At 49.2% G+C, this 23834-nt stretch overlaps 1 protein-coding gene across 2 annotated transcripts; it reads left to right on the top strand.

The window, feature by feature from the left end:
* The first annotated feature begins 1064 nt into the window (after positions 1–1064).
* TTC12 (tetratricopeptide repeat domain 12) lies at positions 1065–23322 on the top strand. 2 transcript variants are annotated; one of them, XM_039350519.1, is made up of 21 exons: positions 1065–1351; positions 2097–2251; positions 4140–4173; positions 4537–4614; positions 5486–5607; positions 6654–6713; positions 7155–7226; positions 8234–8294; positions 8495–8683; positions 8864–8933; positions 10253–10341; positions 11416–11584; positions 12644–12736; positions 12912–12975; positions 14065–14199; positions 15207–15311; positions 15746–15814; positions 17710–17811; positions 20385–20484; positions 21861–22086; positions 23088–23322. In XM_039350519.1, exons 1-21 carry the CDS (start codon positions 1291–1293, stop codon positions 23161–23163), a joined length of 2130 nt encoding a protein of 709 aa, XP_039206453.1. In that variant the 5' UTR covers positions 1065–1290; the 3' UTR covers positions 23164–23322. The 2 variants fall into 2 exon arrangements, with proteins under 2 accessions (XP_039206453.1, XP_039206454.1); XM_039350520.1 differs by lacking the exon at positions 1065–1351 and having other exon boundaries at positions 2150–2251; positions 4102–4173.
* Positions 23323–23834: the final 512 nt, after the last annotated feature.

Genomic DNA, 23834 nt, shown 5'->3' with positions numbered 1-23834 from the left:
TTGAGTAGTCCTCGACTTACGACCGGTTGGGCATCATGGCATTAAAAAGGTTGAGAACCACTGGCATAGAGCCATGCTGGCCACGTGAGCACGGAAATGTCTTCGGACAATTCTGGCTCCCTCAGCCAAGAAACAAAGATGACCACTACTCCTTAAAGTCGGACGTGACTAGTCAGGGAAACCTTTATCTTTTATATTAATATCCAGGCCAGAAAGATGGGTTCTTCTCAGCTAAAAGCAGCAGACTGTGTCCTCCTGGCCTGCCTGGGCAAAAAGGTCACTTCTGGCCAAAATCTGTCCATTCGCTGGTGCAAAGGCAAAGATGCAACATACGGACTCAGTTTGTTTACTTTTTATTGTGTGTTCTGCTTTATCAGATTATAGGTCTTAACAACAGTGCAGCCAGCTACTGGCACTTCTGTTGGCCACAATAGAAAACAAGGGCAGATAAATTGTGCATTGTTTCAGTGGAAGATTGAAACTCCTGGCTTTTTTTTAGCAGTAACTGCCCTAAAATAGGAATTTTAGGATTCTTGGTCTAACATCTGCTTTGCTTCATAAGTGCTTGCATTTCTGTAAGCCTCCATGGGGAATTTTTTTGGGGTGCTCCCAGAAGGGACGCTGAGAAGTCCTTAATAAGGAATAGAAAAATTGTTAAATATTATTTGCTGCTCAGAGAGCCTTGGATGAAGTCCAAGCTGGAACAAGTAAGAAATCTACTTGAGATGTTCAGAGAAATTCAGGTGTTTTAAAAGATGCTTAGTTTCCATTGAATTGGTGAGTATTACAGTATTGGGCGATCCGGCCTGAATTCAAACGCGGCCACTTTAAGACGCGCGGACTTCAACCCCCAGAATTCCAAGCCAGAAAGTCCTGCAAACCTTCAGCGGCTGGGAACTGTGGGAGCTGTAGGCAACCGGGCTTCCCCTGCGTTTTCGAGACTTCAACTCCCAGCAGCCGCTGCGCAGAGCAAGGGCTGGTGGGAATTGCAGCAACGGCCAGAGCGCAGACTCACAATGCCTCGCGCTCGCCCCCCGCGTCGGGGTTTTGCATAGCCCCGCCCGAAAGGAGGGGGTTCCGCGGCCGCGTCTCCCTCCTTCCCACAAGAGGGCCGTCCCGCCGCGACTCCGCTTTGCATAGCCCCGCCCATGGTTGCCGGGGCGACAGCAGACGCGCCCGCCGGGGCTCCGGGCGGAGTTTTCGAGCCGGTTCCCGGAGCGCTTCGGCTGTCCAACCGGTGCAGCTCCGCCCCGCAGCCAGCCGGGCCCCGGGGCCCTTCCCCAGCCGAGGATGTCGGGGCGGCGGGAGGAGCGGGAGCTGCAGAGCTTCCTGCAGGACGTGGACGAAGTCGGTGAGCCCGGCTTGGTCCTCGGGCGTGGGGGGGGGCGGGGTCCCGCCAGGGTCCCCCCGGCTCTCTACTTGAGGGGGGCCGAGACCCCCTCCCCAAATCTGCCTGGTTTTCCTGGTTTGTGGCATTTCTCCAGCCTCCCCCCCCCAGCCGGGGGTCTCCCATCTGGCTAAGGGCAGGGTACTCCCCCAAAAGGCAGCCCCTTCCCTGCCCAGTCCGGCCTTGGAGGCCTTGCAGCAGGCTGGCAGGTGAATGGGTGGGGGTCTGCCGGGGTCCTTCTGTGCAAGGATAGAGGAGAAGCCCCTCATTGATGGGTGCCGGGATAAGAGGGATTGAGGGTCCCCGCTTGGATTGCTGCCCACCCCGGCTCCCTTTTGACCGCTCGGGACCTTCAGATCTCCCCTTCGGTTTCAGGAAAAGAATTCTCTCTCTCTTTTTTTTTCCTCCTTCAGGGAGATCACCCAGTGGTCCGTTTTCCCTTCCTCCCCCCCCCCCCCCCGCTGCATGGTGGTGACCTCGGCTGAGGGTCCGTTGAAACTGCCGGGGGTCTTTGGAGCCAAGGTGCCCCCCCAGCATTGAATCAACAGGGATCAGGAGAGCTGGGCATCCATTGCAGCTGCCATCTTGACTTTTTTGACCTCCTCTCCCCTCTGGAAAATGTTCCCAAGCCTTAAAACTCCTGATTGGTCCTACATTACTTTTCCTGTTTCCCAATGACCTATTTGTCTTTAAAAACATTCCTTTCCAGCGGCCTTGATTGAAGGCCTGAAGTCCAGCGATCCGGCCATCCAGGAAAAAGCCATTGCAGATACGGAGAAGAGACTCGGGTCCATTTCAGGCGAGGAGGGAAAGAAGCCGAAGCCCAAAGTGGACAGGACGGTCATCAACATGCAGCCTTCACCGGTAACCTTGGGTCCTTCGAGAACAAATCAGGCGTCCTGGTTCCAATGAATGAGACTGAACAAATCCGTTTTCAACAAGTAATCGGGGCTTCTTATCCATTTTAGCAGCTTAAGGGAAAGAGCGACTCTCCCTTTGGCTGCTAAGATGATTACACAAACACACCGCTTGGGGTTCAGAAGCCTCTGTTAGTAAGCTTGCTGTTGAAGGGATACCTACATCTAGTCTTCGACATACAGCAGTTCATTTAATGACCGTTCAAAGTTAAAACAGTACTGAAAAAAGTGACCTATGACCATTTTTCACACTTACGACCGTTGTGGCACCCCCCATGGTCACAAGATCCAAATTCAGATGCTTGGCAACTGGCTCATACTTATGACGGTTGCAGCATCCCGGGGTAAGGTGATCCCCTTTTGCGACCTGACCAGCAAAGTCAATGGGGAAGCCAGATTCACTTAACAACCAGATTACTAACATCACAACTGCAGGGATTCACTTAATCATTGTGGCAAGAAAGGTTGTAAAATGGGGCAAAACTCACTTAACAAATGTCTCACTTAACAAGAGACATTTTGGGCTCAGTTGTGGTCGTAAACTGAGGACAACCTGAGAAAAAATCCTAGCTTAAATAAATATATATCCCCCGAACCCCAAAGCTGGATTTGAAAAATAGCTTTCTGTTGGATTCAATGGAAATCTTTTTTCCATCCACTTTGGAGTGTCAGAAGAATCACGGCTGGGACTCGCTTCTAACCTTTCATGGAATCCCTTACCTCTGAAAAATTCTGGGATGGATGCAGACCCAACCCTGACCCCTCAAAGCGGCTCGATTGTCTGGCTGGGTTGTATCTTATAAATCTCCTAGTCTGATTCATCCAGACACGTTTAATTTAATTGTAGTTATTTTAGAAGATTTTTATCCTCACTTTGTTATTCGACTACCCCCAGTTAGGTTATAATGCTAATAGGGTATATAATCCTGGAAAAGACAAAAGGCAAAATATTCAGTTCTTTAAATGAATTAATCAGAAGGTAACTCTAGTCTAGTTCCATTTATGCAACTTGTTGTACTTATTCTAGCATAGGGACCTGTTCAGAATTGACCCTCTACCATTTTTGGCCCCACAAAGAGATTTTTTTTTTTTTTTGAAAGGTTCTGCTACAAAGAACGGCGGTGAGCTATTAAAGCCACTTAAATCATCTGCCTGCAGCTGCCATTTGCCCAATTGAAATGCCTGCAAAATCCTGGTCCAAATTGTTTTTTCTATCTTGCACCCAGAATGTTCTGGGCCTTTTGTTTGTTTTCATTCCACCGGGTGGATTTTTAAGGTTATTGACTGAAATTAACTTTGACAGCTTTGGAAGCACTTTTTGAGGTGTATGTTATTGTGCAAGTCGCGTTTAAGTGGCTCTGAAAAATGAGTCTGATTCATTTTTCTCACTTATGTTTCTCTCATGCAGCAAAGGCAACGTCTCCTTCAAGCTCAGTCCGACTTGGGGTGACTTCGTGGAGACGTCTCTGTGGTTGTTCTGGGCCCAGGGGGGCTCGCCCAGGTCTCCTCCAGCGGACCTGCGGGCATTCTTGGGTGGTCTCCCATAAAGATAATTAATAGGCATAATTAGTGGAATAATTAAGCCTGACCCTACTTAGTTGACCAGCCTAAGCAAACTGCTCCTGTAACGAAGTAAAGACTTATATAATAGGACCCCTGGTAATATCATCAAACTGGGTTTCTTGTCAGCAATGCAAAACTGATCTGTCTCTGCCTTCCTCCACAAGATATTTTCCCCATTTCCATTCTTTCTTCCTTCCTTCCTTCCTTCCTTCCTTCCTTCCTTCCTTCCCATAGCCTCCAGCTGACTTTCGGCTGTCCTTCCACTCTTCTAGGGGTTGCCAAGTCAAGAGGAGACAATGAATCCAGGTAAGACCAATCAGTTGTAAAATCAGAACTGGATCCAGTTATTTACTAAATACATGAATTATCCTTCATTGGCTGGAAGGTGCAATTCAGGATATATTAATCACTCCATTAGCCAGAAATTAGAGAGCTCCTCTCTCTCTTAGAAATGTTGCTTTTTTTTCTTTCTTCAAAGCAGGGACTACCCTGTCTCTGCAGTCTGGCTCTCTGTAAATGGAAGCTTCAGACCCCCGTTCTAGTTGGCTGCCACTTTAATGAATCGGCCTTTGTAGATTTCCACTTCCTATCTCTGAAATGACTTTGCTCTTTTCCCCTTTTCAAATAGCCTTTGGACTGAACCTCTGTCTTTGCTTTGCTGACTTTTAGAGAGCTTCCTGGCGGCTTTAGAGAAGGATGCCCAGGAGCGAGCCAGGAGGAGGAAAGAAAATGAAGCCTTGGCAAACGGTGAGGGTTGGGTTGCGTTGGACTTCAGCAGAAGCAGAGGGAGCTGTTGGCTAGAAAGGAAGTCCTGGAACTTGCCCCCCCCCCCCCCCGAGGATCTCGGCCCCTGGCAAAGGTTTTGCGGGGCAATTCAAGCCTCCCGCAGTTTTGTGGACTGTCAAGAGTTGCTTGATTGATCTCAAGGCATCATTGCAGCTCAGCAGACAGCAGGGAGAGGCTTACAGTTCAACAACACCAGCGGAAATTTGACGGTTCTTGGATCGCGAGAGGGTCTAACGACAACTCGCTATGGCTAACTCGCCGCCGGACAAAAATTGTGCTAATATCGAAAAAATAGTGGAATAGAATCGTTAAAGAAAGGATGCCAAAGGAGGGACAAAATGAAAGGAGAATGGCAAAACTTAAAATAGCGTTTTAATCATTTTAAATAATTAAATTGAATTATTGAGTTGTCCCACAGCGAGTTGTCCCATGGTGAGCTGGCCGTGGCAAGTTGCCCCGTGCTGCCACGAGAGCCTTCATGCTCTCCTCCCACTTTCCAGCCGAGCGTAATGGCCACAGCCCCATTGGGCAGGGCAGGCTAAGGAACGGGGCCCCCACAGACCCAAAGCTACTTTTATTAGAACAGACACGGGAACAGAACCGAGCAAGGCTGAATGAGCTTCCAGCCCCCCCCCTTTAATCTTCCTGTGGGTTAAGTGGGGTGAGGGTTTCACAAACTGCTTTCTCCAGTCTCCTTTCTCTGATCACTGCCACTGCGTCAGGAGCAGACCTTCCCTCCCTTTTTGGAGGCCTTTCTCCACACCTCCTGTAACAACTTGACTTTTTTTTTTTAAAAAAAAAAAGCGCCTTCAGTTATTCCTCTTTCCCACAGCCCTGAAAGACCAAGGGAACGACGCTTTCAGCAAAGGGGACTACGCTTCAGCTGTGCAAAACTACACAGAAGGCCTGAAGAAGCAAAAGGACATGCCAGCCTTGTATACCAACCGGGCGCAGGTCAGTGTGCCAGCGGCCCCTTCCTCCAGGACCTTGGCACCCCAGTTGCCAGCTCCTGCTGGGGGTCCTGCCCTTGGGATGTGGCTGCTGTTCTGCAGAGTCACACAAAGGCCAGCTCGGGACTGCTGATCCCTTTCTCCAAGTAGCAAAAGACATCAATTAGACATTCCTGTCTAGGGAAAGACAACTCTATCAGTCCGTCCCGATGACAGGGTTCTCGGATCTTCCTTTCTCTCAGGGATAGAGAAGGCATTGCAGGCTGTTCCCCAACTCTACATGAAGGTGACTCCTACATCACAGGGAAAATACTTCAACATCCATAGGCAGAGGCGCCTCTCCTTATCTCTTCCCGTTCCTGCTTTTTTCTCGCCCCTCTGAAGCTCTGCATGAGATGCTTGGAAGCTTCCTTTCCTGAAAAGTGTCCGTCAGGATCCATCCTTTGATCTCTCTCAGCTCTCTTTTACTTGCAAGCCTTCTTTGGAGTGATTCTTTAGGCAGAGATAATTCTTTAGCTGAAGAATTACAGAAAAGTGGGCTACCCTGGTTGTGTGTTCTTTCCCTCAAAATTCTCTCAGCCTCAAAATTCTGCCTGACTCAAGAGGTTTCCCCTTTACAGAACCAAATCCCACAAATTTGGAGCTCAGAAAAGTGAATCTATAGGAAACCGTGGGTCCAGATTGCCCCCCACCCTGTGAAGAAAAAAAAAAAAGGCTAATTCCATTGCTTGGCCTCCTCTACAGAAGCTCAGAGAAGCAGGATGAGTTTCCCTGGAGACCTGGACTTGCAGTAGTCTAGCCACAACCTTCCATCTTATTTCCTCCTAAATACGTTTTTCTGAGAATATTGTAGGAAATTCAACAATCTGAGCCAGCAATACAACCCGTGGCTACTAACTGAAACCAGCCTGCCCAGGTTTTCTGACATCAGCGGTCTGGCTGGTGAACGGCTCAGCTCTTCTGGCAGGAAAGCCCAGGTGGGACGGCTGGCATTTTGAAGGAACAGCACCAAGTCAACAACGTGCTTCTCCGGGCTTATTTTTGCATTAGGCCTACATCAAGTTGCGGAAGTACGAGAAAGCCATTAGCGACTGCAGCTGGGCATTGAGGGTAAGACTCGTTCCCTCCTTCCGTCCCTGCCCTCCGTGAGAGGGACAGAACAGGCCCAGGGAGGGATCTGGGCTCTGAGTGGCAAGGTGGCATCCAGTCAAAACGGCAATAGGCAGGTGGCTTTGGCCCGTACGGTCCTCTGCTAGACAATAAAAAGTAAGTAGTAATTTTCTAAAAGGGCTGAAACACCTTCAGTTTCCAGTGACAAGCTGCTCCCGTTGAATGACCCCCTTTTCACACACACACACACACACACACACACACACACACACACACACAGAGTGCCCAGCTTCAGCCACACAACTGTAGCCTCCCCCCCCCCATCTTGATATTTTTAACACCCATACCCACCAGCCAAACCCCCCCTGGTGCCATTTTCGCAGCCCTTAATTGGGGACATGGCGATCTGTGAATTTTACTAAACGATTCTCTTTCCCGTAGTGTGATGAAAAATGCACCAAGGCTCTCTTCCATATGGGAAAGGCCCACCAAGCCAAGAAGCAGTTCCAGCAGGTGAGACCTCATCGGGCTCGGGGTCTGCGTTGCGCCGAGTTATTACAGGTAGTCCCCGATTTATCTCCCCAAATGGGGCCAGTATCTCCCTGGCTAAGCAAGGCGCTTCTTAAGTGAGTCCTGCCACATTGTGGGTTTTTTTGTTTGTTTTTTTTGCTCAGTCGTTACGCGAATCATGTGGTCATTAAGCGAATCTGGCTTCCCCTCCTTTGACTTTGCTTGCCAGACTTTGCTGGCTGGGAAGGTTGCAGGTGCAACCATGTGACCCCCCGCCCCCCCCGGGGCAGACCTCTGAATCTCGGTCACCTGACCATCGGGATACTGCGAGGGTCATAAGCCTGAGGACCAGTTACAAGTAACTTTTTTTCAGTGCCATTGTAACTTTGAACACTTGCTAAACAAATGGTTGTAAGTTAGGGACTGCCTCTACTGTCTGAATGTGAGTTGTATTAACTTGTTCAGATGCTGGTGGGTCTGCATTGTTGTTGAGGAAGGAAAACGAGAAGATTAAAAAGGGGCCCCGGGGAGATAGTCCTCAAGAAGCCATGCTCAGAATTGGCAGGTCAGATGCCTTTGCCCGTAGCCTGTTGACTAAACTGTTAGCCAGGGGTCTTCAAACTTGGCCTTTTTATGACTTGTGGACTTCAACTCCTAGAAGCTGGCAAAGCTGGCTGAGGAATTCTGGGAGCTGAAGTCCACAAGTCATAAAAGGGCCAAGTTTGAAGACCCCTGCTGTTAACAAACACTTTAATTTTAAACTTCCGGGGACTCCAGTCTTTGGGGGAGAAAAACCAGAGAGAGCATGGCTGAGTCTCAGCTGGCTGGGGGCGCTCAGAAGCGCCTGCGTTTGCAGGATTGTCCTGGGAAGTAAATTGTGAGGCCGAGATTTCAGCAAGAGGGGAGATGCCTTGGTGTTTTGTGCTAGCCATGAGGCCGAGGCTTTTTCTTGGTTGCTCCTCTCTCCCTCTCTTTCTGGTGTTTCTGATGTTTTTTCCTTCTGCTTCCAGGCCAGAGAGTGCTACCTGAAGATTTTAGAAATTGACCCCCAGAAGGAGAAGCTGTGCAAAGGTAAGGCGCCCCGGTCTTCCCGCGTCACCCTGCTGCCCCCGTCCCACTAAGCACCAAAAGACCAAACACAGGCCCTGAAGGACAGGATCGGCAATTGTCCCCTGGGTTGCCCCAAGCCAGGATCACATCATTCACCTCGGTTCATTTCATCCCGTTTTCTCCTCTTCCCACCTGTCAATTCTGCCCTTTCCCACCCTCAGACTGCATACACAAAATAGACTTGGAGGAAAAAAGACTCTGTGAGGAGGAGAGAGCAGCAGAAGATTTCAAGTCCGGGAAACTCACCGCGGTCACCGTGAATGAGATGCTTCAGAAACTCAGCAAGCCGGATCAGGACCTTCTTTATTACGCAGGTGGCATTCGGCTTCTGGCGGACCTAGTTCAAGCCTGTGAGTGTCCCGTAGAAGGAGCAGCCCCAGACTGAACTTCCAATTTCCCAGTGTTCCACAAAGAATCTTAACCCAGACACCAGGAAATGCTGCACCCTCAGCTCTTAATCCTGGGTTTTAGCTGCTAGCGAGATATTGCTTACATCTGAATGTCTTCTCCCTTGTCTGAATTGCTTGCAGGCACCGAGCAAACTTTATTTAGGATGAACGGCGGGTTCAGCGTCATCTCCGACAACAAGGTCATAGAACAGTAGGTGTTCTCATCCGGAGAAGATGGGAGAAGGGGTCTCGTGGCACAGCAGCCCCAAGATGATGGGCAGAAAACAGAATGGGTTCTGTGGCCTGCAGCAGGGCTGACCAGCCTCGGGCACAGCAGCATAGTTATACGGAGCTGGCCAGACCAGCAAGGAAAGCAGTGTGGACATCACAAACATCAGATTGTTTGTGGCGATCAGTTCAGAGGTTTGAAAAGTGCCCTCTTAGTCCATCATAAAAAAGATGTTGAGACTCTAGAAAGTGTGTAGAGAAGAGCAACAAAGATGATTAGGGAGCTGGAGGCTGAAACATAAAAAGAACGGTGGCTTGAATTGGGTATGTCTAGTTTAATGAAGAGAAGGATGAGGGGTGGCACAATAGCTGTCTTCCAATATATCAGGGGCTGCCACAAAGAAGAGGAGGGGGTCAACTTATTTTCCAAAGCACCAGAGGGCAGGACGAGAAGCAATGGATGGAAGCTAATCAAAGAGAGAAGCAACCTAGAACCAAGGAGGAATTTCCTGATAGTTAGAACAGTTAATCAGTGGAACAGCTTGCCTGCAGAAGTTGTGGATGCTCCAACACTGGAGGTTTTTAAAGAAGAGACTGGACAGCCATTTGTCTGAAATGGTATAGGGTTTCCTGCCTGAGCAAGGGGTCAGACTAGAAGACCTGCAAGGTCCCTTCCAGTTCTATTCTATTCTATTCTATTCTATTCTATTCTATTCTATTCTATTCTATTCTATTCTATTCTATTCTATTCTATTCTTATTAAGGCCAAGCTGAGGAATGATCCTGTGTGTTTTCTTTCTCTGAGAGGCAGCCCACATAACTCTTTCAACTCTTTTGGGGGGAGAACCGTTACGCTGGAGAGATCTTTTCCTACTCCAAGCCTCCCTCCAGAAGAAAAATCTCTTCCCCTATTTCCCACGTGTTTTTCCTTACCAAGGAGGGGAATGTTATTTATTTGAAACTGGCAAGAGAAATCTTTCTTTCCCACCTCTGCTGACAGATGCTCAGTTTGTCAGTAAGGGTATAATTTGGCATCATTATTCATTTATTGCATTATTTCAGTCTTAAGGCTTCCTTGGAAGGGAAGGTTTTGCCATGAAGGGGGAACTCACGGCCAGGCGTGGCAGCTTTTTATTTGTCTCTGCCCAACGCCCGGCTTGGTCTCTTGCAAGGCTGAGAGGCTCTTTCAAAGCATCCAGATCAGAGGCCAAATCCAGAGCTTGTGTTTTGTTATCCTGGGAAGACAAGCAATTCTGCAGCAAGGAGTTGGCCCTTCATTTAATCAGCCCCTTTCTTCTCCAGGGTCCTCGGCGCCAAGATCAGCTCGCCTGCCGAACTGGAGCTGGTTCGCTCCCTGCTTCTCCTCTGGCAAGCCGTCTGCAAAGGGAACGGTAATCTGTGCCAGTCCTTCCTCCTGGGATGCTGATTTTGACTCCATCCATCCTTCCGGGGAGGGCAGCTCTGCTCTTTCAGGCACAAATCCTGCTGAGACCTTGGCAAGCACCAAAGAGTTACAGGTCAAAGGTCTCCGCTGCAAGGGCAGCATTAGCACAAACCTGTGGATTGCTCCACACCACCTTCCTGTGTGGGTGGCAAATCATTTTCCCAGATACTTCGGTTTCTCCTAGAGAAGTGGTTCTCAACCTTTCTAATGCCGTGACCCCATAATACAGTTCCCCATGTTGTGGTGACCCCCAAGTGGGTGTGGCCACCAATAAGAGGGAGTAGGACAGCTAGGGAAAAGGGGGGGAAATGGCGGACAGCGTTGTTTGGCGACCCCCGTGAAATGGTCATTCGACCCCAAATGGGGTCCCGACCCCCAGGTTGAGAACCACTGTCCTAGAGGCTTCACAACTTGGCTCTTGTGTCTGGCTGTCTCTCTGACCTTGGGTTCTTCTCAGTCAGCCTTTTCATTGAATAATGCCAGCATTCCTCAGGCAAGATCCCTCTTCCTTCACAAGAATTTTATTTGCCTTACCAAGATCCAGGGTCTTTATGCCTGTAAAGAGTGTAGCTATGTGGGGGAGCCATTGTGGCTTCTGTTGAGTGTCAAGCCTGTCTGGGGGAAGGGTCTCCTTGGGCCCTCTGAAGGAACCAGCAATCTGGGGAAAGGAAGTGGGTTGGATAAAGGAGACTAGCTTAGTTTCTTGGGCATGCTGATGTCCAAATTTGCCTCGATCCAGATCACTAAGTGAGACATGGATTGCTTTTCCCACCTCTGTGTGAGACATAATTTGCCCTTCAGAGGGGTGAGCAAGTCAGATGTTTAGATTCTGCAGACAGAATGCTCCTTTTTTTCCATCGCTCCTGGAGATAGACGGATCTCTTCACTGGGGCACAAAAGGACGCTCCGGCGGTCGCACATTTTGGGGAAGGCAGAGGGGACTAGGAGAAGGACTTGTAGAGCGTTTGGTGCAGCCCTCTGGCTGAAACTTTCTTCTGGCTTTGCTTCCTTCTCACCCCAGAGGAGAACCAGCGGCTGCTTCTAACTCATCCCGATGTGAATGCGCAGCTTCCCGGCTTGCTGTGCTCGGAGGCGCCTGAAGTCCAGGAACAGTGCATGGCTCTGCTGTCTCTCTTCGCGGAGACTGAGCACGGGAGGATCCTCCTGGTCAGACATCTGAACACCACCAAGTAAACTGCACAGAGTGATGATATGGCTGCCCCTCCCCCACTCCTCTGCAACCCAACTGGGTCTTCGTGCTGAAGCAGAGAGAAGCTCCTGACCACCTCAGAAAGTTACTGAGGCTCTTGCTGGCTGGCTGGCATAATGAGCAGAGCCCCAGCAGGTCTTAATGTTGGCAATGTTGGACACCCCTGCTCTAAATGGAAAGCTGGGATATACCATACACCTGGCTGGGGCATTCTGGGAGTTGAAGTCCACCGGTCTTAAATTTGCTAAGGTTGGACGTCTCTTCCGTAGTGGAGCTGACAGAGACTCAGAAGACCTTGATTGAAAGGTCTAAGCCTGGGTGGTTGGGGAATTCTGGGAGTTGAAATCTACAAGACTTAAAGTTGTCAAGGTTGGACAGTCCCGATTTAGAGCTTCTGTCATTTTTTTAAATATCCTTCTGGGTTAGCAAGAATCTATCCACATCATGGGAAATTAGGATAATTCTGAGGAGCCCAGAAATACTGCCCTTTGAAAAACTTTTGAACATACCGTACATTTTCTGATGAAGAGGAACGTTATGCAATGATTATATCATCAAGGTCTTTTTTTAAAAAAAAACAAACTACAGGGGTTGTTTCTAATGCTGCCAGCAAGTATTTCCATGAGTCAGTCTCCTTTTGCCCAGTTCTGTGGAAAAGCCTGCAGCTGATACCATTTATCGGTGGAACCCAGTGAATTTCTACTCTTTAACACGCCCCTCTCCAATTCCCCCAGTGGTGAACTTGAAGGCCAGTTGGCATCACTCAGAAGGCATCAGAGCTATTTTGCTTCTTCTCCTGGGGGGGCCAAAAATGCTAAAGTTGTTTTCTACAATTTCTGCTCAGAGTTAGTACTCACTAAGGGCTAGTCAAGCCATCCAAATTGTATTCCGCATAATTCATGGAACACTATAGCTTTCACTCCCTGGTGCAAGGTTTTCTGGGTACAAACTGATAACTATCCTTAAATTTTACTCTGGCCAATTTATTGGAATTGTAGATCTCCTGTAGACCCCAGAGAACATGGCTTTTCTTTTCCAGGTGGCTACAGACATTGATATCCTTAGTTAAAGTTGCTGACAGCAGAGCTGCCAGCGCAATGAATTTGCTGACCCACTTAATCCTGGAAGAAAAGTGAGTGGCATTCTCCAGCTCCTCTGTGTCCAAGTTTGAGCTTTAATAGAATTCTGATTTGGGTATAAAATGGTAAATGGTGTCTACAGGGCAAGATTTAACTCTTGGATGGCCACCTCGGTCTCTTGAAGACCAGAACTCAAAGTCTTAACTCTCCGTCTTACTTTGCTTACAGCTTCAAAATCCAGTGCCGTATTAAACTGTCCACAGAAGCCTTGCCAATCTTTACTCAATTGCTGGTAAGCAAACCTTTTTTCTTCCTGATGTTTGTACCCCCAAGTTCTGTTTCTCGGCGTTGACTCATTGATATTTGATATCAGGAACCAGGTTGGCAGGACCCAGCACTAAAAATAGACGGAGGTTTTATGAAAAAGGATAACGGGAACTTTAGGTGTTTCCTGAACCGCCCCCCCCCCTCCAAGCCCAGAATTGCTGTGATGACTTGAAAGGGCGTTAGTGATGACATCCCTTTCCCCATCTTGAATCGTCTGGAACTTGGATCGTCTTAGCCCATCACTGGGCTTTTAGAGACTGAGTGCCCAAAAACTGCCCCACCCCCATCTTATCCCAACTCCTCCCCTGCTCCACCCACCCGTCCCAGCCCGCCCGCCCACAGCGCCACCCACTGCAGATCGCCCAGACGGCCCAGCAGCGCCATGGCAGCCATGTCTTCCGCCTGCGCCCTGCAGCATCCACTGTGCATGATGGGTGCGAGGGCGGAGTCTTGTCCCTGCTGCCCAGCTGCCATGTCCTTGGGTGTGCTGCTCCGTGTGGGCCAGCCTCGGGGGTGACTCTCCTCTGGGGGGACTGGTGATGAGGGGGCCGCGGGGGGGAGGTGGGGATGGGGTGACAGCGCACGTGCCCAGAGAGAGGGCTCTGAGTGCCACCTCTGGCATGTGTGCCGTAGGTTTGCCACCACTGTCTTAGCCGATCTCCTTCTGCAGGAGTCGAGGTTGCAAATAGGACCCCGAGTGCCCAGCTACAGATTATTTACAGAAGATTTACCTGCCTTCGGGTTTCTTTCCCCGAAAAGCAGCTCAGAATCCATTTCAACGTCTACTTCGAGCTCCTGAAAGATTTTCTCATCATTCTTCCTCTTCCCCTATTTTTTTTTCCATTTTGTTTTATTGGTTTTGTTTTTCCTGTTGATATCTCAACACCACCCGACAGAAATCCGACTGTTCTCTAAACGTGAACCTTTTTGAACATTCTAGAAAACCAGATCAATTAGATGGAATTTTTTGAACATTGCAGCTGCCTGTGGTTTCAGACTCGACTGGGTCTCTTGCTGGGGTGCCCCAATGAAGCTGTTCTTCTTTTCTCTCAAGAGCTCTTCCAAGCCTTTGAAGGAGACGGTCCTGAGCCAGTGCATTGCCCTCATGGGAGACCTCTGCTCAGATGTGGTCATCCGGATGCAGATGACCGAAAATCAGGAATGCTGGCAAGCTTGCTTGAGCTTCGTGGTACGTCTCGCCATTTGCTGCGGCCGGTTGATTGTCCATTCGGTTGCTTCCTCCTTCCACGCCCGCCTGTCTCCTTTCTGCTCCATTAGCCTGTGGGAAGTGGGAAGCTCAGCTGACAAATCAAACCCCCTGAGTCATAACCTCTTCTTTTTTTGCCACCTGGCCCTTCTCTAACCACGTCAATCCTGGCTGCTCTGGATTTGCTTTGCTCTTATGAACTGAAGGGTTCCCTTAAGGTGGCCTTGAGTTCAGTCAGAGTGTTTTGGCCAACAAGTTCTCCATCCCTCAACAATCAACTGGCTGCCAGTCTCTAGAATTTCTGACTAAGGTCTGCCATCTTCGGATTGGCGCCTTGCTGGCATCCTGCCATCAGAGGCTAGGAGGGAGGAGGGGAGACACCGGGGGGGGGGAAACAGTGGGGCAATCAACCTTCATGTGTACGTGATGGGAAATCAGGAGGGGGGGAGGACAGCTTGACGAAGAGGAGGAGAGCTCGGAACCGGTTTGTGCCAGCACCCAAGGGGAAGAATGTGAATTACCCTAAACATCCCAGCATTCTCAAAACACCTAGGTCCTCTCCTAGGCGGACTCTTATTGGCTGAAGATGGACTGGTCGGGAGGTGGGGTGGGAGGGCTGGGACGCAGGGAAACTTTCTGTATCTTTTGAGCGCGGGAAATTTAGTTCTAGCCTGACTCTACTGCAACCAACATCTTTTAGTAAAGGAACCTGTCACTTCAACCAAATGGAGTCAAGGGATCGGGCTGGGGCAGGCCTGACACCAAGAAAGAGACCCCAATCCAAGTCTCGCTGGACACGCCAGCATCTATTGCTTCTTTACCATAATGACCTTGGGGTTCCCTGGGAGACAACCTTCCTAGTGAGGTGTCTTTGATCAGGAGATGCTACCAAGGGATTAAGGGGTGGTACAGCAGAAGAATTCATCCATTTTGGAGCATCCAAGGGATTGGCTGACCTTGTGACGAGGTTGTGTTTTCTGCTTCTGTAGAATCAATGCTGGATCGAAAACAGTGTCGCCAGATATCCTGAATGTTTGCATGCAGTCCTAGGCCTAATGATGAACCTCTCCCTGGAACCCAACTCAGTCATCGAGGTGATTTATAAATCTGCATCGCTTTATGGCCTCAGAACCTCTGGGATTCTCATCTGATCTACCTCCTCTTTCCATGCCCTTCATTCCTTGGGGGGGGGGGCTCCTTTGAGGAATTCTGAGCTGGAAAGACGTCCTCTTTGACCTGGGCAGGCCCGGGGGGGAGGAGTTGTTCAGGGAATTACACATTGCCCCTTTATCCACATCACATCCCCGTGGGATAAAGTGGGCTGTGAAAGAGCGGGGGGTTGAGTCAATCTTCTGCCCCCCACCCCACAAGTTTTGGGTTTGAGCAGGTCTCAGCCCAGCTTGGTCCTCCTGCTTCTGTCTGTTCTTCTGTCCAAGGAAGACCACCGATTTTGTGTTTGCCGTGACAACTGGAGCAGACTAGTTCTGCCCTTTGCACACTGGCATTCTAATCCCGATGGTTGTTTCAGGAACTTGCAGAAGAAATCTGTGACACGTGTATGTCTCTCTTCAACAGTCCAGACGGGAGGATCATCACAGTGAGTGTTAGAACACAGAACATCAAACAAGAGAGCTGGAAGGGACCTTGGAGGTCTTCTAGTCCAACCCCCCCTCCCCTGCCGCCCATGACAGGAGGTCCTATACCAGTGGTGGCGAACCTATGGCACGCGTGCCAGAGGCGGCACTCAGAGCCCTCTCTATGGGCATGCATGCTGCTGCTGCCAGCAGCTTGCACAGGTCCATTAGGCCGCCGCTGCCCAGCACAAAGGAGGCGAAGCGGCCAGCTAGCAAGCTCGAGTAGAGGTGGAGCACGCCCACAGCCAGCAAGCCAAAGGCCACCCCGAGCAGGGAAAGCCGGATCTCCATCGGCACCATGGCCCCCCAGTCCCAGCTAGGATTGCATGCCTCCCCCCATCTATGCTGGGCCTCCTGCCCACCGCCCCACCCACCAGAGACCCCCTGGATCTCCCCCAACCCTACAGGTGCCCCCTCCATGAGCAACATCGAGGTGGCCATGCCCCCTCCCAGCCACACCCACCCAGTCTGCTGTGACAACTGGAGCCATGCCCACCCAGTGGGCCACAACCCCATGCCCCCCTGAGGGCACCACAATGCTGAAGCGGCCCTGGCACTTTGCAATAAATAACTGAGTTTGGGGTTGTGGTTTGGGCACTCGATCTCTAAAAGGTTCGCCATCACTGTCCTATACCATTCCGGACTTTCTTTGGGCTTGACAGGTTGGATACACACAATCATGGAAAGAATAATAGAGTAACAAAACAGAATAAAAGACTTGGAAGGGACCTTGGAGGTCCTCCAGTCCAACCCCACCCATCGCTCGCCCAAGCAGGAGACCTTATGCTGAAGGTGAAGAGTCCCAAGCTTTGGGCTTATTGATGACTAGATCATTCTGGGATTTGCCTTTCCCTCCTCACCTTTCATTCCCAGTACAAATGTCACTCCGTTTTGTTTATTATTTATTTATTGTTTGTTTGTTTGTTTCCCTTTATTGGACGTCTGTAAGGTAGAAGCTGGCAGAATTAATCGAACAGAAAGTACTTCTCTTATCAGCTTTCTACTGATTCCCCTCCTCTTATTGTCTCTGTTGCCCCCTCCCCGTGTCTTTTTCAGACCCCCTCCAGAATTGCCACCTTTAATTCCCTTTACACCTTGCCCAGGGGTAGGCAACCTGGGCTCTTTTATGACTCGTGGACTTCAACTCCCAGAATTCCTGAGCCAGCATGGCTCATCTTAGAAACCTCTCCCTTTCCCCTCAGCGTGGCTGACTCAGGAATTCTGGGAGTTGAAGTCCATGAGTCGTACAAGAGCCAAGGTTCCCCACCCCTGACCTTGCCCCAGTCACCTCAATCTACAATCAGTCCCAGAACGTCTGTTGCTAGCCAGGCGGCGAGTCGTGCCAGATTTCGCAACCTTTTTCACCCCGGTTGTTGAGTGAGTCACGGAAGCCAGGAAACAAAACTGATTTCCCCCACTGACTTTGTTTTGTCTGAAGCCGACTGGGAAGGTCCCAAAGGGCGGTCACGTGACCCAGGGATGCTGCAACCATTGTAAGTACATGCCAGTTAGCCAAGCGCCCAGTTTTCGATCACATGACCATCGGGATGCTGCTGTGGTCGTAAGCCTGAGGATCAGTCATAGGTCTCTTGTTTCAGAGCCAGTGTAATTTCAAATGGCTACTGCATAAACGGTTGTAAGTCAGTGATTACTTGCATCGGTGTCAGGATCCCATGGTGCTGCGCCCTGCTCCTTCTCTGAGCCTGGAAAAAGCAAGATGGCAACCAGCTGGGCGGGTTCCTGGGCCCTTGACGTGACCAGCCCAGGAAGCAGATAAGGCAACTTGATAACTTGCTTGGAGAAACAACCACCCAGCCCTTTCCCTGTGAGCCTCCATCTCTTTTCTATTTTCTCTAAGAGAGCCGTGGGGCTTTTGAGTCACGTCCTGCCGACAAGTCTGGTGGCTCTGGAAGAAGCTGTGAGACAAGACGTGGTGAGGAAAGCGATCCGATTTCTGAAGGTAATTTGCCATCTCCGGTGGTCTTCCTATTTCAGAGCTATGATGTCAGAATCCAATTATATTTCATCTTTAGTTATCAAATATAGAAAACCCCAATTCTGCCTTCTCTGGATTCTGCCATAAGAGGGAGAGAAGGGGGAGAACAAAGGGGCTTTATGGCCCTCACTTCCTTCAGTAGACTTCTAAGGAACTGAATGTGTGTGTTGCAAAAGAACTAACCATAAGAATGGGGCCGTTTCCTTTCATGTAGTTTCTTTGAAGTCTCCATCCAGCCGGGCAGTAATGAAAAGGGGGTGGAAGTGTAATGCCTGAGACTATCATTGAAAGAGGGGGTTGATTGGGTGGGGCTATAGGGGAACCCCTTAAAACCTTGAATGGGAGAGCTTGGACCCCAAGTCCTGTCTAGAACACCTGCAACCATTTTCTCTTAATAAAGGATGCCTGTTGGAAGAATTATTCCAAGAGTTCTGTCTTCTTAAGATGCAAAGTGGGGTGGGTCCTTACATTAGACAGGACTTTCCGTCCCAGTGGCCTTGAAATGCTTCTGCCCAGTGCGCGAGCAGACAACTCCATTATTCCCATGCCAGAAGCATGGAGTGTGAAGGCCCAATTGGCTTGTTTTCCATCTTCCCTGGTGTTCTACAGGGAGTCAAGTTGCACATTGCAGTTTTTAGCTGTTCTGATCCTCTGCAGTGTTCATCCTTTCAGCTAAATTCAGCCGAATCAAACAATAGGAGCCTCTGGCTGAATCTTTCTATGGGGTCCTTGGTGCTCTCTGAGTTGGGTTGTTTCCTTGAAACATTTCGTGACCTAACTAGGTAACATCATCAGTGCTAGAAGGGAGGGGGTTTGCAGAGTGGAGGAGGAGGAGGAGGAGGATGACTGTGGGATCCTTGGTGCTCTCTGAACTTGGTTGTCTTGTTGAAGATGTTTCATGACCCAACAAGGGAACATCATCAGTGCTAGGAGGATGTGGGGTTTGTAGAGAGGAGGAGGAGGACTGTGGGGTCCCTGGTGCTCTCTGAGCTGGGTTATTTCCTTGCAGACATTTCGTGACCCAACTAGGGAACACCATCAATGCTAAAAGGGAGTGGGATTATATTCTCTTTTATATTCGTGGTAGTTCCTTGATTAGCCTGTTGTTTACTGCTTGGTTGTTGTTCTGGTATTGATCTTGGTGTTAACCTCTGCTCATCCTGGTGTTGAATGCTGGTGAGGAGGTGTTTTGGTCTTTTTATTTCTTCTTCTTTTGGCTTGTAGATTGTCCTTTTTGAATGGTATGTAGATGTGGTTTATCTCTATGTGCCTGTTGATGGCTGCTTTGTCTGAGTGCCCAACTTCCAGAAATTCTCCAGAATGCTTTTGGACTTGGCTTGGTCTAGGATGATTACAGTTTTCCAGTTGAAACTCTTTCTTAGTCTGTCCATGTATTGAGCAATCTTCTGACTGCTACTTGGTGTTCATAGATACACTTGACCAGTCTTCTACTTGTTTGTCCTACACAGTGGCTGTTACAGTTTTTGTCATTGTCCGGGTCAAAACAGAAGAACGTGACTGTGTCCCTTAACGTATCTTGAGATCAGTAGCAGCTTCCCAAACATTTTCTTACCGCCTCCTGCTTCCAAGGTCTTTTAGATGGAGATGCCAGGGGGTATGTTCTGCCAATGTCGTGAGCCCTACTTCCCTCTCTGCCTTGGGGCAGAAATGACCTTCTCTTCAGAGACCCAGCCATCCCCTGAGCCCTCCATCAGCTCACGGTGATGAACTCTGCAAGCCAACGGTGCAGAACGGAGTGGCCTGTTCCCTCCCTGCATCTTTCATGCGCCCTTGGCTCCTGAACAGGTTTTCCTTCCTCAGCTGTTTCACCAAAAAATCAGACACCGATGGGCGGTCACAATTAATACCCAGGCGGTAGATGCAAAGGGGCTCCTGGCGCATCAGAGCAGCAGTAAGAAGAACATCCCGGTTCCACATTCACACACTGCCCGAGGTAGAGCGCTGGAAGAGAAAAAATGGGGTGGAAAGGAACAGCAAATGTGGAATAGATGCTTTTGGGGTCTTCGGGGAGAGGAGAAATATGATGCAGGCTGGTTTCGCAGTGTTAGGAATGCTGCTAGGTACAGGTAGCTACTGTCCCATTTAGCACTTAATCCAGTATTTTGCAAACTTGGCTGCTTGAAGATGTGTGGACTTCAATTCCCAGAATTCCCTGGGAGTTGAAGTCCACACATCTTCAAGCGGCCAAGTTTGCAAAACACTGACTTGATCCCTACCTAGCATTAACTTGTTTCACCTCCAGAACACAGAAACACCTGCACAGCATCAGACCCTGGGTGGGTCTCAGCTCATGAAGCTGATTTTTCTCATGGGCCAGCTCTAGTGTTCTAGCGCCTTCTCCCTACAGATGCTTAGAACTTGCAACATTAAAAGTCTCCGGAGACCTAAAACGTGAAGTTCTTGTTTCTGCAATATAGGGTTTCTGGAGACAAGTCTCTGCTTTTGATGTGTGTGTGTGTGTGTGTGTGTGTGTGTGTGTGTGTGTGTTTATGTGTCTTTTCCTGTCTCCAATCTAGGCTGGTGGACAAACCACGACCGGTTATGCCATGAAGGTCCTTGCCATTTGTGCCAAGAATAGTCGGCTGGCTCTGACGCAGATTGTGAAACTGGATAAGAGTAAGTGCCGCTGCCTTCTACTCAGTCTAGGGCAGGGTTGTTCAAACTGGGCAACTTTCAGAGATACAGACTTCAACTCCCAGAATTCCCCAGCCAGCATGGTTGGCTGGGGAGTTCTGGGAGTTGAAGTCCACCTTTCTTAAAGTTGCTAAAGTTGAGCAACCACCCCAGAAATGTCAGAGAAGCCAAGTGATAGGGTGGCCTCTGGAGTACGTTCCTCCCTTTCTTAAAAAATAGCTTTGTGGGGCAGAACCTGCCCCCCCCCTTGAAAGATCAGAGGCCATCCTGTATTCCTTTGAGGCATCCTCCCAGTCCCAGCTCACTTAGAGAAATAGAACTGCTGGCCAAAAAGGATCACCTTCCTCTAGAGCAGTTTTTCTCAGCTGAGGTTCCACAAGAAGGCATGATTGCAAAAATAAAACATACATTTTTTTTTGTAACTGTGTACAACATGCAGTTCTAGTGCTCACAGCCCTGGGAATTCAGCCATCAGCCTGCCTGCTGTTGTAAAACACGGATAGGTTGGAATTGTATCATTACGTTTTTATATGTTTGTTCCTCGAGAGCCGAAAACTATTTCAAGGCTTCCTCTGCGATAAAAATGGTTGCAAAATTCTGTGGCTGCCTGAGAAAAAGGTGCTTCCTGAGGGTTGGGACACCTTTGGAGGGTGAGCAGGAGCTTCAAATTATGGAGGGAGGAAAAAGGGGAAAGCCCTGGGATTTTGCTGGCTTCTCCTTTTGAAGAAACCCTCCTTTCTCCTGGCAATAAGGCTCACGGGTACAAGAAGACCCAGAGACACCTTGAACAAATGGGGCTTCTGCCCTTTGCGATTGTGGTGACATGCAGACAACAACACATACATTTATGCCTGTCCTTTGTGTCCCTATTGTACACTTGCCGACCTCACGGCAGCCTGTCAGAATGCAATGAATGTTTCTGGGCAAGATTTGTTTCACTTGTACGTATTTTAATCTTGCGTTTTATATTTTAAATTTTATGTTGTAGAGAATGCCTTATTTTAATTGTGATGCTTCTGACACGAATAAACAAACAAGAGGGCTCTTTCTGGAAAGCTCCCGTGGCTCTGTTCTTTTTAGTCCTGGTGCCAGTTGGCTTCCTGGCCCTCTAATCATCCTGCAACCTCCTTCCTCTGGGTGCTGCTGGAGGCTGTTGACCTCCTTGTTGGTTGGTTCAAAGATGGTCTTTTCCGAGAGGGAGAGTTTAATTGGCATGGCCTCCCCCTCCCAAGAATTCAGCCATTCCTCCCTCCATCTTGCCTTTCCACAAATCCCCTTGGCACTGAGGGAATTAACCTTCCATTTTAGCTTTCACTCCTCCCAGGATCTAATTCGGCCTTGTTTGGTCTCTCCCCCAGAATGCAGCCTGTTGCTGAAGCTTCTGTCCTGGCCGAACGAGGGGGTGGCAGGCAACGCTGCTTTCTGCCTGGAGAAATGTCTGGAGGTGCCTGGCACAGCCACCAATTTGCTGGACACGGATGTGGTCAGAATCCTCTTGAGAGTCACCACAGGGAGAGCCCAAAAGGCTTCTGTGCAAGACAATGCAGCCATCGCCTTAGGGAAGCTCTGCGCAGCTGATGCCAGGCAAGTCTTCTTCTGAGTGGCCTGGTCAGGAATTGTCCCCTCCCTTTGTGTTTCTGAGAACCTTTATGGATGGACTCAAATCCTCCTCCTGCCCCCCATCTTGAAGTTTCCCAAAAAATTTCTTTGGTATCTTCTGGAACTCCTCCCGGTGTGTGGTGTGAGACAGAAGTTGGGATAGTGGTATTGGGGGTGGGTGCACTTCTTCATTTGTGAGAAGTTCTTCATTCTCTGGAGAGGTTCTCCTGTTAGGTGGCTTCCTCGTCACTTTGATGGTCTCTCTAAACCAGACTTGGAGAGAGTGGCCAAGGCTGTGGTGCCAGCTTCCCTCAATCCTAGGAGGTCTCAAGAATTTGCTTTGGGGTAAAGTTATGTAAGATCGGAGCTGGAAGATTGCTTGGCTGTGATCCAAACGGGGTTGGTAGAATCCTGCTGATAGAATCAGTTGGGTTTTCCATCTGCAGTCAGTGTAAAGAAGGCGTGCATCCTGTTTGGACCAAGGGAATCAGCCAAACCTAGAAGAATTTCACCCATTAAATGGAAGGACCTCAGCCTGATGGTCCTTCCGTCCCCCAAGCCGGGGGATACCTGAGCAAGGTATTTGTGCTCACCTTTGGCATTTAAACGCACCCTATTTGAATTGGGGTAGATTTCCTTACACGCAGAAGGACCGAGGTATTTTAACATATTTGGAAAGAGAAAGGCTACATAAGGATACTGAGAAAAAGTGAAGTTCTGCCTAAATGAGGCCAGGTTCCAGAACAATGGTTCTGAGAACATAAAGTCACCAATTGTTGGGGACAATGAAGTCCTCCCCTCAGACTGAAATATGTCCCATGTTGTCCTTCTGGGATAGAATGTGAAGAAATGTCATTGCCCTCTTCTGCTTGCCGACAAATCTTGTTGATCGCCACACAGAATTTTCTTTTGAAGCTGCTGCCTTCAGATCTGTCTGGCCAGCATCTTTTATATCTGGTTTTGCTGTCTCTCTCTGGTCTTTGCAGGCACACCAGCCGGCTGCGGGAGCTGAATGGAATGGCGGCCCTGAGTGCTTCCGTCAGGAAGATGCAAGGCTGTTAGGGTGCCAGCAGATGGTCCAGACAAGGTTTCTGTGGCCAGCCCCGTCTCGGGTTGGAATTGTGCTTTCTTTTTACAATAAAGAGGATTAAAAACGGGGTGGGGCAGAGGGAGAGAGAGGGTCATAAAAATAACAAATATAATAAATCGCTTGGAACAGTGCCTGGATTAAAGGGTTTTCCTGTGTTCCTAAAAATACAGCAGCAATTCTAGGAACCTGTTCCTTATCCAGGTAGGAATTGTCACTTTCCAAAGGAGCCTATTTAAAAATTAGGGAGAAGAGGTTACTTAAGATAGGGCCATCAAACAGACCCAGTCCGGCTGGATTCCTTGGGATCTGAGTATTTGGGGATCTTTTTTCATTCTTTCCTTGAGCATAGCTCCCCTGTTTCATACTGCAAATGCTGACTATGGATAGATTGCAGGCTTCATGCCAAGGTTTGCCTTCAAATATATCCACATCCTAGTGGACAATCCCTTAAATAGGAGCCAGCCTTGTGCTGCAGCTGCCAAAAATGCCAATGCAATCCTACGCTACATCAACAGAAGGATAGAAACAAGATCACGTGAAGTGTTAGTACCACTCTATAATGCCTGGGTAAGGCCACACTTGGAATATTGCATCCAGTTTTGGTTGCCACAATGTAAAAAAGATGTTGAGATTCTAGAAAGAG

The sequence above is a fragment of the Crotalus tigris genome, unplaced genomic scaffold (assembly GCF_016545835.1).
Source record: "Crotalus tigris isolate CLP2741 ecotype Arizona unplaced genomic scaffold, ASM1654583v1 scf7180000018340.3345759, whole genome shotgun sequence".
NCBI lineage: Eukaryota > Metazoa > Chordata > Lepidosauria > Squamata > Viperidae > Crotalus > Crotalus tigris.
The sequence above is the reverse complement of the archived record's forward strand: the minus strand, read 5'-3'. Positions and strand labels throughout refer to the sequence as shown.